This window comes from Canis lupus, chromosome 14, assembly GCF_048164855.1.
Source record: "Canis lupus baileyi chromosome 14, mCanLup2.hap1, whole genome shotgun sequence".
NCBI classification, from domain to species: Eukaryota; Metazoa; Chordata; class Mammalia; order Carnivora; family Canidae; genus Canis; species Canis lupus.
The window spans coordinates 14,286,229-14,303,089 of NC_132851.1; the positions used below are offsets into that span (position 1 = coordinate 14,286,229).

Consider the following 16,861-nt stretch of genomic DNA (forward strand, 5'->3'; position numbering starts at 1 on the left):
CCCAGATAAAAATGGAAATTGATCTGTATCTTAGAGCATTAGGAAGAACATGAAAAGATAGAGTTAGCTGAACATTTTGTAGTTAAAAATCAACAGAACTTGTTTGTGAGGATAAGAGGTAGAAGAGCACAGGATGAGAAGCATTCTACTTGAGGATGAGTAAATGGGGAAGATGTTAGCACAATTAGGAAATGAGAAAAATCAGGTTTGTCAATGTGTTGGCATACGGATAGGGGAAGAGAAAATTGCAGACAGGTTGTCTTTCACTTTTTCCTTTTATTTTCCCCAGACAGAAATAACTCATTTTTATAGGTTCTGTTTTAGACATATAGTGTTTGAGATGTTTTTGAGAATAGTAGGCAAAAATATCTTGCATTAAATTACACAACTATGTTAATGTATTCTGTTAATGAATGTTGTATCTGGTCTTCAAAATTAACACAATTTTAGGCAAGACATTATCTGAAATGACATCTTACTATTCTTATTCACTTTGAGAAAGCTAATTTCCCTTTTTGATAAATAGTTATGTTCAAACTAAGTTATACCTTAGTCTAGGTTAAAAGTTAATACTTTATTTTTTACCCCATTTTTCCAGGGACTCAAAATATTTAGGTAAAAGTTCAAAGTAATGGAATTTCTAATATGAATATCAAATAGTAGTTTTAGAGTCTGAATTTATTCTTTATATATCAATACCATAATATAATAATGGGAGACAATATACCTTAAGAAAATTATATGCCACAAGCTATGTTAATAATTATATTTGCCCAAGACCATTAAATATTTATGTACATTTTTTAGAAGAGTTGGGAAGAAGAATGACAAAATTCTGTGCCTCCCATTATAGGAAATTTACATATCTGAATAGTACAAAGCCCCCAAAAGAGGTCTATTCCTCAAAGTTATTTTCCCTTTCCAGACCATAGGAATTTTTCAAAGTGCCACTACATTTTTGAAAGAGAAAGTTGCAATATTCAAACTGAAGAAAAGTACTATAGTTCTCATGAGATAAAAAAATCATTTACAGTTTAATATTTTCTTTTATATCTGTATCGCTTTTTCTCCTTTTTACTTGCTAAGGGCAAGACAGTGTGTCATATTTATTAGAAATATGACAAAAACCAAGCACTGTACAGGGTTGGTACATAGAGAATCAATATTTTGAAGAATGTGATTACTTAAAAGGCTATCAAATGTATCAATGTATAATCCTGACAATGCAAAATTCAAAATGTAGTAAGTGTGCCTAATGTACAGAATCCACTGTATTTTTCTTATGTCTAGAGTAATAAAGGAACTACATGAAAATGAAAATGAATACATTACCTAGTCTTTGTAGTCCAAATTGCCCATAATCTTTGCCCTGAATAAATCCTTGAAATACATAAGTAGCTCCATCAGGCTCAGCAGAAACCTAAAAATATTTATAAGGTTGATTAAATCTGAAGATTGGACACAGCTATATTTTCCCAGCCTTAATAAATATTCAGTTTTACTTTTAAATGAATGTTATGCAGAGTTTCTAACTCTGTATCTTCTTCCTATATAAAACACTACACATTGTGTAAATTTGCCATCATTATAAGCAAAATCAAAATGTTGATTTTTAAGTAATTAGAATATTAGAAAAAAGGGGATTGGTTATTAATATAATAATATAGATATATAGAGATTTCTTTTAGCCTAAGAAACCTACTGTAAAAAAAAGGGGGTAATGATATGGTGAAACAGAACAAAGCAAAGGATCAATTAAAATTTAAAGTAGAAAACTGTACTTTGTAGATTCAACTACTATTTCGCATGTATGCACTCTCTCTCTGCGTCCCACCAATCTACATAGGTCGAATGTACTTTCCATCTCATTGGGTTTGGTCCTGTGACTTGCTTTGGCCAATGAAATGTGGGTGGAATTAACAGTATGTCAGTTCTAAGCCTAGGCCTTAAGAGGCATGTTTCCCATTATAATAAGTGAAAGATGCCAGTCACAAAAGACCACATATTACATGATTCCATAAATATGAATATCTAAAACAGAGAAATCCATAGAGATAGAAGATAAATTTGTGGCTGCTTAGGGCTAGGGTGGAGATGAGAGGTGGATGGGTAGGGTGATAGCTAAAGGGTGTGGAGTTTCTTTTTGAGGTAATGGAAATATTCTAAAATCAACTGTAGTGATGGTTATACACTTGTAAATATACTAAAAGCCACTGAATTGTACACTTTAAATGGGTGAAGTATATAGTATATGAATTGTATCTCAATTGAGGTGTTTAAAACACCTTACCCGTCAGAGCTTCTGACCTCTGACAAGAGAATATGCTCTGGGTAGCTGCTGCCCCTCCAGCCTGGGCCCCAGAATAAGAACCTAGAGCAGACCTGAACTTGCTACCACAGCCTCAAGTGGAATACCCAAAAATAGCCCCAGATACATGAGAAAGAAAAAAAAAAAAAAACTTCTTTGGCCCTGAGATTTTTGTGGTTGTGTCTAATGCTGTAAATGCTGACTATACCATGTATCTTGCATGTGTATAAAATCTTATATTTAAAAAAAATACTTTACGTGCATATTGTGATTTGCTCTCATAAATAAAATAGAAATATATATATTTCATTGTTCCTGATAACTAGTAATATGAATTTGCTCATAAGATTGTTTTAATTAGGGCAGCCCTGGTGGCGCAGTGGTTTAGTGCTGCAGGGTGTGATCCTGGAGACCTGGGATGGAGTCCCACGTTGGGCTCCTTGCATGGAGCCTGCTTCTCCCTCTGCCTGTGTCTCTGTCTCTGTCTCTCTCTCTCTCTCTCTGTGTCTCTCATGAATAAATAAATAAAATCTTTTAAAAAAAAAAGATTGTTTTAATTAGTTACCTAAGTCCTGTATACTATTGTAAAGGTTGTAATAGACCTTGAATTCTTACCCTAAAAAGCAAAATATCATACCCACCCGGCCATAGCAGTCTGACATGTCAGAAGAAGTGATTATTTCCTTATTATCAGACACCATAGTCTAGTCATGGTCATTTTTAAAAATGAAATGCTCCTAAAAGAATAGCTCAAACTCTAATATTTAAATGAGTGAATTCATTTTGTTTACTTCCTAGATGAAATAATACAATTACACAATTTGAGTGCATTGAAGACATGAGTTAATTTCCAACTCCACAAATAATGGCACAGATAGGGAAATAAGATAAACATTTTTTCTCCTTGGGTCCTAAACTTACTGAAGCCTATGACTTACTATCTTCTTTCCCACTAGGTTTTCCTTATAAAAGAAGACCTGTTAGTTGTTAGGATGTAGCCAGAATTCTCCCGCTCATTTTTTAAGAAAGACTCTGGGGGAATATGTGAATAGAGACTTGTTGCATCTAACTGCCAATTTAGAAATTCCCAAATAAGTGGCTGAATAGGACAGGGTGATTCCATGGTGAAGCTATGGTAACTATTTCTCCACTTGAAATAATTCACATAACTTTCTTTTCATAAACAGGTTCATAAAATATCTCAAATATTTATAAAATATCCTACATCTGTTAAATTTACAGGAAAAAAAAATAAGTGTGTTGAGCATACTTAGTTTTTCTGATGCATTTTGTAAATATGCTGCATATGTTTTCAACAGTAGACCCAGACAAAGAATGAATTATATGTTACCTAGATTTATTTATCATAGTATTGACCATAGACAAAATACATTTGATGAAACCATAAAAAAACCTATATGGCCTTCATACACATAAATACTACGAAAGTAGGCAAAATTCATCAGGATCCAGTCATTCTAGGTTTAACATTCTAGATTATTAAGTATTTACACTGAATCTTTTTCTCAAAACAATTTACCCAGAATAGTATTTTTGCCATTTTATATGTGCATGTGTGTTCATAATTAGCTAAATTTAGAAATTTACCTTTTTCCGTAATCTTAATGACAAATTATAGCACAAATTGGTTATTAAAATTAGCAGCAGACATTTAAAGAGCAATACAAAAAAAAAAAAAAAGAGCAATACTTACAAAGCCATCCATGGCCCAATTGTCTTCCTTCATTTTCTTCACAGAAGCATGAGTTGGTGCTTTAATAAGGTAGATATGTAACATTAAGCGAGCTTCCTGGCTTTTATATACCCCTGTAAAATGTAAGGACATTTTAGTCTACCAATTTTGTAAATAGTTCTGCTTTATTTTATTGTCTTTAACTCTTTAAATATATCATGTAATGCATGTGACAGGAACAGAAATCAAACAAGGGCAAGTCAAGACCTGCTTCATCCATATGCTTTCCACAAATCCTGCAAAATATGTTAATTTCTCAGCTGAAATTCTCAACTTAAATCTTAATTGTGAGCTTTAAATTACCTATGCTATTAATGAAGTATTATCATTCTTAATAACATCATTCCATGATATTGTAAACAAAATTATTTCTGCCTCCAGTGAGATTTAAAATCTTCAGGGCAGCCCCGGTGGCGCAGCGGTTTAGTGCCGCCTGCAGCCCGGGGTATGATCCTGGAGACCCAGGATCGAGTCCCACATCAGGCTTCCTGCATGGAGCCTGCTTCTCCCTCTGCCTGTGTCTCTGCCTCTCTCTTCGCTCTCTCTGAATGAATAAATAAATGAATCTTAAAAAAAATAAAAATAAAAATAAATAAATAAATAAATAAATAAATAAATAAAATCTTCAAAGATGGAAATCACATGTTAAAATTCCTGATATTTTTCTTAATAATGAATTTGGTGCCAACCCAATTGAAAGAATATTCTAGGTGCTATTAGAGCCATAGAGGAGAAAATATATGTTCCTATCTAAAGATAGGATGCTTAAAAGTATTTCCAATAAAGTAGGAGATAAGTCAGATACATAACCAACTAAAATACATGAAAAAATATGATAAATAAAAGGCCAGAAGAGAGAGGGATCATTTCACAATGGAGTGATTAGGAAATGCTTATGGACTGAGTCCTGAAAATAAAGTGAGATTTTTAGTTTTAGAAGGTAAATATAGGTAATGGCATAAAAGAGAAAAGCAAACATATATATTATGTTTTTTTTTTTCTTAAACAGTGAGTATTCTAAGAGTAGGAATAAGCTGGGATATAAATGTGCTTAGGGGAATATTAGGAGATAAGAGTCTAAGTAAAAAATATGATTAACTTATGGTTGAAATTTGATTCCTTCATTCATTTATTTAATCTTTCACCTATGTTATAAAGTTTCATAAGAATATGCTGGGAATACAAAGATGATCCATAGATTTTGACCTAAACTAAGTTACAGTTACTAGGGAAAGACAAAAATAATGAAAAATAATATTGCTGGGAAAATGTTATAATTGATTTATATGGAGACAGTGAGAGCAAATGTATCTATTTATGTTTTTTCTATATTTGTAGGAATTTATTTTGAAATTTCTCTAGGTTAGATTAAATATACATTTATTTTGTGCAAACTCATAGAAAATAAAGAGAAAAAGGTTATGTCTCAAATCAGTAGTCATAATTTTATTTTGTTACTATAAAGCTTTTTCAATTTACATCACTGTAACTGTGTATAGTTTTTTAAAAATATAATACATATTAGCTTCCAATACTTTAACAGAGAATCATTCAATAATACAAAATGTTTGACAGTTCTCCTAAAATATACAAAATCAATAAATATAATGTTATTTCCATTTCATTTATACCACAAATTATCTTATTATTGATAATCTTTAGGATATACATATAGCCAAGAAGCTTATGTATTTATTTTAGAAAGGGAGAGAGAGGGCAGGAGAGGGCCAGAGGAAGAGGGAAGGAGAGAATCCCAGGTGCAGCATGCCCAGCACAAAGCCCAACATGGGGCTCAATCTCATGACCCTGGGATCATAACTTGAGCCAAAATCAAGAGTGGGATGCCTAATTGATTGAGCCACCCAAGCACCTCAACAGCCAAGACATTTAAATTTCCTATTTTCAATATCAATATTTTAAAAATATTATTTAAATAAGGGCAATTCAAATTCATCACTTGGACAATATTCACTGAGACTTATTTTGTTCCAGATGCTTTTTTAACTTTTGAAATAGTATGAACTAGAAGGCAAAGAGCTTCCCTTTTAGATCTTTTATTATTGGAGTATAGACAAATAATGTCATATCATGTTATGTAATTTACCACACTATACTATACCATAAATAGTGAAAAGAAGAAAGTGAAAGAGGATAAGAGTGTGTGAGACTAAGAGTGTGTCTGACTGTGTTTGTGATGAGAATGTTGCTTTAGATAGGATCATTGGGATACTGTTAATGGAAGACATTTGAGAAAACATCTGAATGTCAGAAAAAAAAAAAAAAACAGAACAAAGGTAATGACGGAAATGTGCAGTAGATCGAGGACACAGAAACTTGAGAAGGCTGAGCAGTTGGATAGGGCCTCTGGGTCCCTCAAGCATGTTTAAAGTAGCATAGATCTACCTTTTCTGTCTTCAGTTATGGTATCCATCTAAATATTCTCATTTGAAGAAACGATTCTGTGTCCATAAAACAGTTGCTAGTCACTTATCTGGTCTCTTTGGTGTTATGTGAATGCAGAAAGATTTAGTTATTCAAATCAAAGAATTTTTCAAATCAAAAGAATTATTCCATTTCATGATGTCTCATTCTAGCTACATCAAAATATTCATGAACAAGCTTATTTCAGAATCAGAGTTTTTCATTTGTGTAGTAATATTCATGTATCAATCCAAAAATCAGAAAGCCTTGTTTCTTTTTTTTATTTTATTTTTATTTTTTTTTAAGTTTTTTATTTATTTATGATAGGCAACAGTGAGAGAGAGAGAGGCAGAGACACAGGCAGAGGGAGAAGCAGGCTCCATGCACCGGGAGCCTGACGTGGGATTCGATCCCGGGTCTCCAGTATCGCGCCCTGGGCCAAAGGCAGGCGCCAAACCGCTGCGCCACCCAGGGATCCCAGAAAGCCTTGTTTCTTAATAAATTATGAATGTCATTAAAATGTAACAAATATTTCACAGTATAAAAATCACCAATAAAAATGATGCAATTATAGAAGTGAAGGCATAATGGCACTGTTTGCTGTTCTTTAACGGGATACCTGAAAGTAGCAGTTCCATGTTGCTATTGCTGAGTGTAGCATTGACTCTCCCAGTGGAAGCATTGAAACTAGTAACTGTCAAGGTCATGGGTTGTTTCCTTCCTTTGAAATTGTAAGAGCCTTTCCATATGTAATTTTGGGCAAACACATCATCTGGAACTGTAAATAGGTTAAACACATACATTAATTTCATTGTACCCTGTAAATATAAACATTAAAAATTAGATTAATGGATATTAGTTTATTGAATAATGAAATTTTGCTAAACACACAGCAATGTGAAATGTGTATTACAAAGTGAATTCTTCATATATGTGTTTCAACCTTTTTTTGGAATAAACCAAAATTGCAATAACCTAGATTTGTATTCATACATGAGTCATCAATCAAAGATAGACAACACCAATTAAAGACATAAGGCTTATATTCAGAACCAGCTAAACATCAAATTTACTTATATTTGGTATCCTCTAGTAACATCTTTCTTTCAGAAGGAAAATAAAATGATTTTACTGAGCCAAGTCAGTCTATATAAAAGTCCCAAGAGGTCTGCTTTTCTCCAGGCAGTATGAATGGATTTATAGAAGGAAGAGCATGGGGTTAAAACCCCCTCTTGCAGAATAGGACTTAAGGACTGTTAGGAGGGATGCTCTTTTGTCCCCTTACAGAAGACTGAGTTCAGTTATTCCAATAATAGATGCTCCTGACGAAGAACAGGGCTCCACCATATTGACAGCTTTGAATTACAGTATTTTTAGAAATAAAGAAATTGTCTCTAGAATTGCTCAACTCTCATGGGGGGGAGATGAATTGTGGTCAAATCCAATAATATTTTAAATGTTATAAAACTCATCTAAAGAAGGAATGCTCTTTATTTTAGATAGCCAAACAAGACATTATATTTATAGAAATTAGTTATGTAATTTAGAAGTATACAAGTCAAATATGGCAAAATCTACTCAGATCCTGAAATGAGGCTAAGAGAAACTTCCATCAGTCCTATACATCACGATAAGGTACATCCCCCAAAAGTAGCTATTCCAGGGAGTTATACTAGAGTTGCCTATTTGTGCAAACGAATGAGTAACAGAATAGGGGAAAGCCTGTTTTCCCCTAACAAGTTATTGACAATTTGTCACCTAGTCTTCACTATATACATCACACTTCTTACTGCCCAGATCACAGAGACTGGGGTAACATTCCTTGAATTCTACTCAGCAAACCAATATCGCAAAACTACTAGAGACATAAACTACATAAAACATAAAATATCCCCAGGAGTTGTATTTTGACTGAATATTTCAACACATGATGTTTTTCTCTATGATAATTCAAGAGCAGTACACCTGAAGGGTTAGCACTGCAAACAGTAGAGTTAAGCTCCTTTTAAGTCCCTCCTCTGCAATTTCTGAACTGTGTGGTTTTGCATAAATTACTTAACTCTCCAAACCTGAACTTCCTCCTAATTAAAATGAGGTTAACTTAGAGTTATTATGAAGATTAAATGAGATACAGAAAGTGAAGTGTTCAGCTAAGTGATAGATGCTACCACTACTATTACTACTACTGCTGCTGCTGCTGCTACAACTCAGATAAATTAGGAAAGCTGTGGATCTTAGACCTTACTGCATAATTGCTAATAAAATATATATTTAGCAGACACGTATTTAGTAAAATGACTAATCCATAGTTCTGACTTTGTGACCTTTACCAAGTCATCCTTACAGTGGCACTCCCTTCCCCAAACCCCAAACTTCACAGCTATGAATGCTATAGGGGAATGCTATGTATGCTGTGTATGTATAAAGGAATCTTACCTAGAACTTTGATACAGTGAATGAGTAAAAAGCCCTCAATTTGTTAAAGTTTTTAGTAAAAAAGTATGTTAAAATTTTTAGTGAAAAAAAGTACCTAAAACAAGTTTGCAGGAGAGAGTGACAAGCTATCTTGCCCTGAAAGACCTGGAATTTGGAAGTTAATAGGTTCTTAGTTGTCCAGGTAAAAGCAGGAACAAGGGAGAAAGATACCCTAAGGGCAGTGCCTAACAGTTCATACTCAGTACGTAAGAGGAGTTGTCTGTCTCATTGTTGATTTTCACCTGGACTGTATTGTGATTACTCTTTGCTATCTCTGAACCTTTAAAGAAAACCTATTACACCTGTTGATCTTATCCGTAGTCCTTAGGTGAATTAGTGATGGTTGAAGGAGATGAAAGAGAACCTCAGTGGCAGGAGAAAAGAGCGATGGAAAGATGCAGGTAGCAGCAGCAGCCAAGTACACTGCATCAGGTTTTAATCATTGATGTGGAAGGCAATGTTTCACAACCGGGTCTCCAGAAAAACAAGACAAAATGAAACAAAGCAAATGAAAAAACTGATGAGCGGTATTTGCTGATTTCTAGAGTGTAAATATTCCCATAATTGCAGATTTCAAACTCCTACCAACCTGAAATCACTGAATGCAAAGTTTGGAAGAAGGCACAGAATTGTCTGTGACAAGCCTCTACCTGCGGGCTCCAGCATGCCACTGCTGCCTTCTGCCTTTTGAGAAATGCAGCTCAGGTTGGGCAAAGCAGACACCATCTGGTGATTTATATTCCCGTGTACAATGGGAATGATAATACTTCTTTCTATTGTAGGTCTATTTGGGGATTTAACTATGAATGTGTATTTGGCTGTTCTTTGTAAACTCTAAAATGTCATCCCTCTCTCATTGATGTGGACAATGAAAAGAAGTCTAAGATGTCATGATCCTTTCTTTCAAGGTGTCTGAATTTAAACTTTACTTCACAGGCTTCATAGCATTGCTAAATGTAGTATCACGCTCCCGACTCTGATCCAATTGCCAAATTTCATTCTTGCTATTTTGGAGTAATATAATCACAATGCCTCATGATTCTAAATTAAATGTTTCTAATGTTTTCCAGTTGAAGATAACATTTACTCTAAAGTTTTACAGATCTTTTTTACTAAAGTTAAAGAAATTCCTTTCCTTTATAATTTATTAAGTTTATTTTTGGAACCAGCTAAATTATAAATAGGTTGCATTTTATCAAATATTTTCTGTGTAGGTATTACACTGATCAGAATTGTTAGCATCTTAATCTCTCAATATTGTAGATTACTTTTAAGGATTACTTAATGTAAAAATATCCCTGCATATCTATCATGAACCCAATTTGGTTCTGTCATCTTTTGGTTTTTCTGTTTATCTATAATTTTGGATTTGATTTGCTAAGATTTTATGTAGATTATTTTCATCTATATATCCTGAGTCAAATGGGCTTGTAAATTTCCCTTTTGTATTTTGTATTGATTATTAGAACTATATTGGATCCATAGAATGAGATTGATTTTTTTATTCTTTTTTTTAGAGAGAGAGAGAGCAAGTGACTGGGGGAGTGGGGGTGTATGGGTGTAGGGGGGGTGGAATCTTAAGCAGAATCCATGCTGAGTGTGGAGTCTGAGGTAGGACTCCATCTCACTACGAGAAATCATGACCCTGAGATTATGACTCTGAGATCACAATTCTGAGATCATGACCTAAGCTGCAAACTAAGAGTCAACTGACCGCACTACCCAGGCACCCTTCATAGAATGAGATTTCTTGACAAGAAAAGATTTTATAAAATGGGATGAACCTGTTCTGTTCCTTTAACATTTGGCAGAACTCATCAGTAGATCCATAAGGACCTGGTTTTTCTCTATGGAAATAGTTTTAAACTCCTACTTTATTTGTTATAGGATCACTCAGAATTTCTTTTGTTAGTTCTAGTGAAATATACTTTTCTAGTAAGTTGTCCATTTTTTAAAAGTTGTTTTTGACAGTGTTCCATTAATATAATTATAATTGATTTAATCTACTATCTGTGTGGTTATATTCACATTTCCTTTTTATTATTTAATTTTTGTTGCTTTTTTTTTATCAATCTTACCAGAAATTTTCTACATTTCCCCCCCAAATAACTACTACTGGGTTTGTTGAGATTCTTCTATTGCACCTTTAGCAGGCGGGAGTGGGGGGATTGTTTGTTCATTTTATTATTACACTAATTTTCTTCTTTCTTTTGTTTAGTCTGTTATGCTTTATAGATCTTATAAATAGGGCTACTTAATTCATTAATTCTGTGGCTTTCTTCTTTTCTAATGTAAGAATTTAAAGCTATAAATTTCCCTCACAATTTTGCTTTTGGTATAGTCTCCAAGTTTTGATATTTAGATTTTTCAACATAAGTTCTAGTGTTATATTTTCTATTTCTTATTTAACTTATGAATTCTTCATGAGTATGGATTTTGTTTTTAATTTCCACATAATCAGAGGTTTTTAAAATATACCTATTTTCTTTTTAACTTTTCTTGCATCATGGTCAGATATCAGATCTGAAGACTGACTTTGCTTTGAAATTTATACATTTTATTAATTGCTTAATATATGATCACTCTCATGCTTGTCTCATACGCTTCTGTATAAAATATATAATTTATAATTGTTTGATGCAAAAATTTTTATATATGTATATTGGGTCAAACTAATTAATTGTGTTCTTCCATATTATTTTTTATTTTTATGCCTGCTTGATTTATTGATTGGTGACCATAAGTCATATTTTGCCTGGGAAATTCAAGTTTTACATTTGATATACTGGAGTTATTATTTAAAACACCTATCTGCTACTAGATAAGCCATCTCCCTTGGAAAATTCTGCATTGCTTGACCACTGTAGTTTTCTGATTCCATTGCTAAACTTTCTCTCTTATGTTGACATATTCTTTGATTGCCCTAATGGCATTCAGTCTATTTCCAGTGCATGTTAAATAAATCAGTGTTTCAGACTGATTTTTTTTTTTTTTTTTTTTTTTTTGTGGGCACTCTAGTTTTATAGCATGTACCTTGAGAATTTCTGAACACAACTAAAATTAGAAACTAACACTGTTTCTGGCTTCATATAACTAGACCAAATCTATCTCCAAGGTACAGAACAAATGCTAAATCTTTAATTTTATCTGTAGCTTTTAATTTATATCATATAAATAAAATACAGACTAATACTAAAAAAGCAGCTCTCATATACTGAGGGCTTACTATGGGCACAGCACTTCACATTTCATGAAGTTCAAATTTTATAAACTAATCATTGTTTCTTTTGAATAGCTAAATAAATGTAGGCTCAGATATATAACATAACTTTTCGAAAGTCATAGTGTAGGAGGCAAATAACATGGTAATTACATTAAAATCATAAAACTGAGAAGCCTATGTTTTCAATGACTAAATTTTAAATTCTCATTTTTAAAATCAATAAACTAGAAAACAAAATTGCTGAACTTTTACTCTCATATCAAGTGTATTTTGTTCCTTCTTTAAAAATCTATATTGAAAATGTCTCATCTTTTTTGTTTTAATGTTTTAAATAAAGCAATGCCAATATAGTATAGTAACTTTCAGATACTCCTAAAGAGATATTTTATGAAGAGAACTATAAACATTATTTGGAATATAAACATATCTCAGAATTACATTTCTTGAGATTCAACATCTTAAAATATAAATTTTTAAATTCTAAATAGTCAAATTCATGGTTTTCCCATACTGAATATATATTTTTCTAAATAATGTTCACTTTGTCAAGAAAACAGTATATCACTTTTAGAAATCATGACTTCTAGAAAAAACAACTGAAATTACTAACCACTTAGCTTTGGGCTGGGTGTTCCTAGTGCAGGTCTTGGATCTTTCACCAATATTTTCGAACCAGCTATGAAAAAAAAAAATTAAAAGGTTTACAAAGGTTAATATAATTAATAACACACACACACATAGTAATGCATTGTCAATTTTATTCTCTTACATATCATATAGTTTTCTCCAAAATGTCCTATTCATCCTAACATTTCAGCACTACTCAACACTTCTGTTGTACAGCTAACAACTTCAGCAATTACCCCCATTATAGTCCAATAAGAAAAGGGAAAGAATAGTGCTGCCTTATCATTTTAGAATTTTCTTTTTTATTTTAAAGAACATGTAAACCATGTAAATCAACATGTCAATAGTTGATTAAAGCATGGTAGCTGACGGCTATGGGTATGTTCCTATTGCACAAAAGAAGAAATAATTTGGTAGGGTATGTGTTTAAAAATCAAAATTTGTGAGACACTTGGGTGACTCAGTGGTTGAGCATCTGCCTTTGGCTCAGGGCATGATCCCGGGGTCCCAGGTTCAAATCCCACATCAGGCTCACCACAGGGAGGCTGCATCTTCCTCTGCCTATGTCTGCCTCTCTGTCTGTCTTTCATGAATAAATAAATACATATTTTTAAAAAAATAAAAATTTATTAAGGTGCTCATGGTGTTATAAGAAATTGGATAGACTCAAAACTAAAGAGTCAATACTAAGGTTTTAAGCCAAACCACAGGTAGTTTAAAACAAGGGAAATCATATGAGTTACTGGATATGCCTGCAAAGTTATAAGAGCTATGACACTCAGTGCTTATAGACTGTGGTACAGGCAGATCTTTTTTATAAGGACTATATAATGTCTTTAAAAGGTTTTAGGGGAAATAATTTGGGTGAACAACACTCTGACTCCAAGACAGAGAACAATTTGGAAAGGAAGGGATATTGATAAAGAGAAGTTAGGAGTCTGTAGCAGTAGTCCCAGTAGAGATAATGCTGTTAGCCTACAATAGTAGTGATGATAAACAGCAAAGTGGATAGATAAAAAAGTTATTGAAATTCTGTTGGATTTAAATGGACTTTTAATCTTTCAATCTCATGAAAAATTTAAAACAAACTGAATAGTGTTCTTGCTAAGAGAAGAAAGTGAACACATTTCAAAAAGAAGGTCATTAACATTTGTGAACGCTGCAAGAGAACAGGAATTAGAAGGGCTGGAAAAAAAAAAAAAAAGGAAAAGGAAAAGGAATGTATTGATGACCTTATCAAGAATTCTAGAAAAAACTTCCTTTATTCCTTGTTTTGAACACACAAGCCTTTTTTCCTCTGGTAAATTCAGTGGTACATCTTATCCAGATGGGGACTATTCTGATCAAACAGCAAGAGAAGTGGAAATTTCACTTAGATCTAGTCAAAATACTGTATCACCCTGGTTGACTAACAGATTTAGAGGTGGGCTCCATTTAAAACTGACAACCAGACTCTTATCAAGAAGAAGAAGCTTTGACAAAAACTCTTCTAAACCAAGAAGTATGCTGGCAGAAGTTTTTCCTACTGTGGTAGGTTGAATAATGTGACCTCAAAATTCATGTTCACCACGAATCTCAAAATATGACCTTTTTTTGGAAGTAGGCTCTTTGAAGATGTAGTTAAATAGGGATCCTTAGATGAAATAACCTTGAAATCTAGTGCCTGGTGTCTTGATAAGAAGAGGAGAGGACATGTAGAGATAAATAGGAAAGGAAGCCACATGAAGATAGAAGATAGAAGACAGAACTTGGTATGGGGAAGCTCTGAGCCAAGGAATGCCAAGGATAGCCTGAAGCTGCTAAACAGTAGGAAGAGATAAAGCATGATTTTTCCCTAGAGATTTCAGAAGGTACATGGATCTACCAGCACCTTGATTTTGGGCTTCTGGCCTCCAGAACTGTGAGAGAATAAATTTCTGCTTTATTAAGCTATCCAGCTTGTGGTACTTTGTTACAACAGCCCAGAAAACTAATACATGTACCATGAAGAAGTAACTAGAAGAAGAAATAAAGAAGAAAAAACAGAGCATGTAAAAGAATTTATAAAAAAGACCTCAATAATATCTGTGTGCCTCTGGATCCAGAAGTGCCTGCCCTTGGAGTTGGCTAATATATTCCCCTTATTCCTAAGCTAATCTGAGTTAAGTTTTTGTCTCTTGCATTTTATTTTAGGAAGGCTGATATACTAGAATAGCTTCTGTGAGAAACTTCCACGATGAAAACTTACCTTCACAAACAGGAACTTTTCCAGTCCAGGTGTTATCAGATCTACATACTCTATGTTCTGTTCCACCTGCTAAGAAGAAGCCAGGCTGGCAGGTATAAATGAGTGTATAGCCATGAGACGGAAGGTCCATTCCTACTACATTTGCATGAGCAGGAGTTTCTGGTTGTTTACAGCTGTGGGCTATATTAAGAAAAAAAAAAAAAAGAATAGCATTCATTTTTTATAGACATGTTAAGAAAATTTTGAGATGAGAGTCACAATACATATTAGAGGCATGTTATATAAATATACTTTTGCATAGTTATTCTAATCAATCAAGGAAATGTATCAATGTCAATATGCATATTAATTTCACAGGCTATCATGTCCTAAGCAGTCATCTGTGGAACATGGGTAGGTGTTAAGAGGGAAGCTAAAGGAGGAAAAAGACTTACTGGGGATAATTAAGCTCATAAATATGTTCTGTATCACTATTCTAGAAAGTCAAAATAATTATCATTTTAAAGGATCTAAGAAGTCCTTTAGTAAGATACCTTTCAAAGGTGGTCAAGCTCAGCTTTTCTATACCAGTTTATGAAATATTATTTTATTATTTATTTTATGTTTATTATAAATTTTAAAAAACATGTTTTCTAAAGTTAAATACAACCACAGCTCAGTATGTTACTCTGACATTAATACTTCCTAATGCAGAAATCATAACTTAATAATTTTTTACATGTGGAATTTTCTGGCCATATTTTGTGTCCATAAGTAGCAGTATCTTCATTTTTTTTAACTTCTGTCTCCTTTTCTTCAAGGTTCCTCTCACTCTTGATTCTCCACCTCTCTTCCATTTTACCCATATGTATGCCACTTCTTGGCCCTGCCCCCAGTTTCCATTTTATATCTTATAAATACTATTCCTTTCTCAGAGATAGATGCTACAAGGAATTTCCTTCCTAAACAAGAAGCATTTTCTGATGGTTTGTTCATGGATAGGGATACTTAAAAGCTTGCCTCTGAAAAAAATGTTCTGTGGACAAATTTGCTTGGAAAAAAATTTCCATTTGTTTCCCAATGGAGATTCACAAAGCTATAAATAAGAGCTAAAATGTTTAAAATGTTTTTAAAAAACATTTAAAAAAATATTGTGTGATAAACATTGTTATATGTTTTATATTTAATATGAATCCATTAATAACATTTAATCCTTATGGAGGAAATACTCTAAGGATAAACACAAAAAGTTAGCCTCTACTACATCCTTTTTTGGCAGAGAGGGGCATTACTATATTCTTAGTCCTCACATTGTGCACGTAGTAGAAGTTCTGAAATGCTTTAAGTAATCACTCTATTTAAATGATCATATCCTATATAGAAGTTATCAAAGAACTCTGGTTTACTATGAAATACCTAGTTACATCTCACACATGTTCTAAAGTACATGCTCTACTGAATTCTCTTTAAGGAATATTGCCATATTTAAGTATCAACCAACCAGGCATGTGAATGACTTCTCAGTGGATCATCCTGCTGCTTTTCAGTGAGCCTCGGGTCCATTGGGGCCTCCTGTGTTCATTCAGGTGGTTCTATACAGGGCTAGCCTAACTTCACAGGATTTATTGAGACTTCAGCAAATCCTAAAAGTTGGTCACCATTCTGATGAGTATTTCTACTCTTGCTTACTCTTTATTGTTTTTCCCCAGAAGGCTCAGGATTTTAAAAGATAGTAAAGAAGATAAAAAAAGAGAAGGTGGGAGGGTAAGAGATAAGTAATTCACCAGCTGAAATTTATTTCTAACTGTAAGTCAGAAAAGACAGCTTCATGACCTTGGGCTTTGTTCT

At 33.3% G+C, this 16,861-nt stretch overlaps 1 protein-coding gene across 1 annotated transcript in view; it reads right to left on the reverse strand.

The window, feature by feature from the left end:
• CSMD3 (CUB and Sushi multiple domains 3) overlaps nt 1–16,861 on the reverse strand; it is a 1,168,727-nt gene that overhangs the window by 6,602 nt on the left and 1,145,264 nt on the right. The window contains exons 65-69 of the mRNA XM_072774281.1: nt 15,035–15,214; nt 12,791–12,856; nt 7,102–7,260; nt 4,023–4,135; nt 1,333–1,420 (exon numbers count right to left, since the gene is read on the reverse strand). Coding sequence (XP_072630382.1) covers nt 1,333–1,420; nt 4,023–4,135; nt 7,102–7,260; nt 12,791–12,856; nt 15,035–15,214 — 606 coding nt within the window. The remainder of the gene's footprint in view (nt 1–1,332; nt 1,421–4,022; nt 4,136–7,101; nt 7,261–12,790; nt 12,857–15,034; nt 15,215–16,861) is intronic.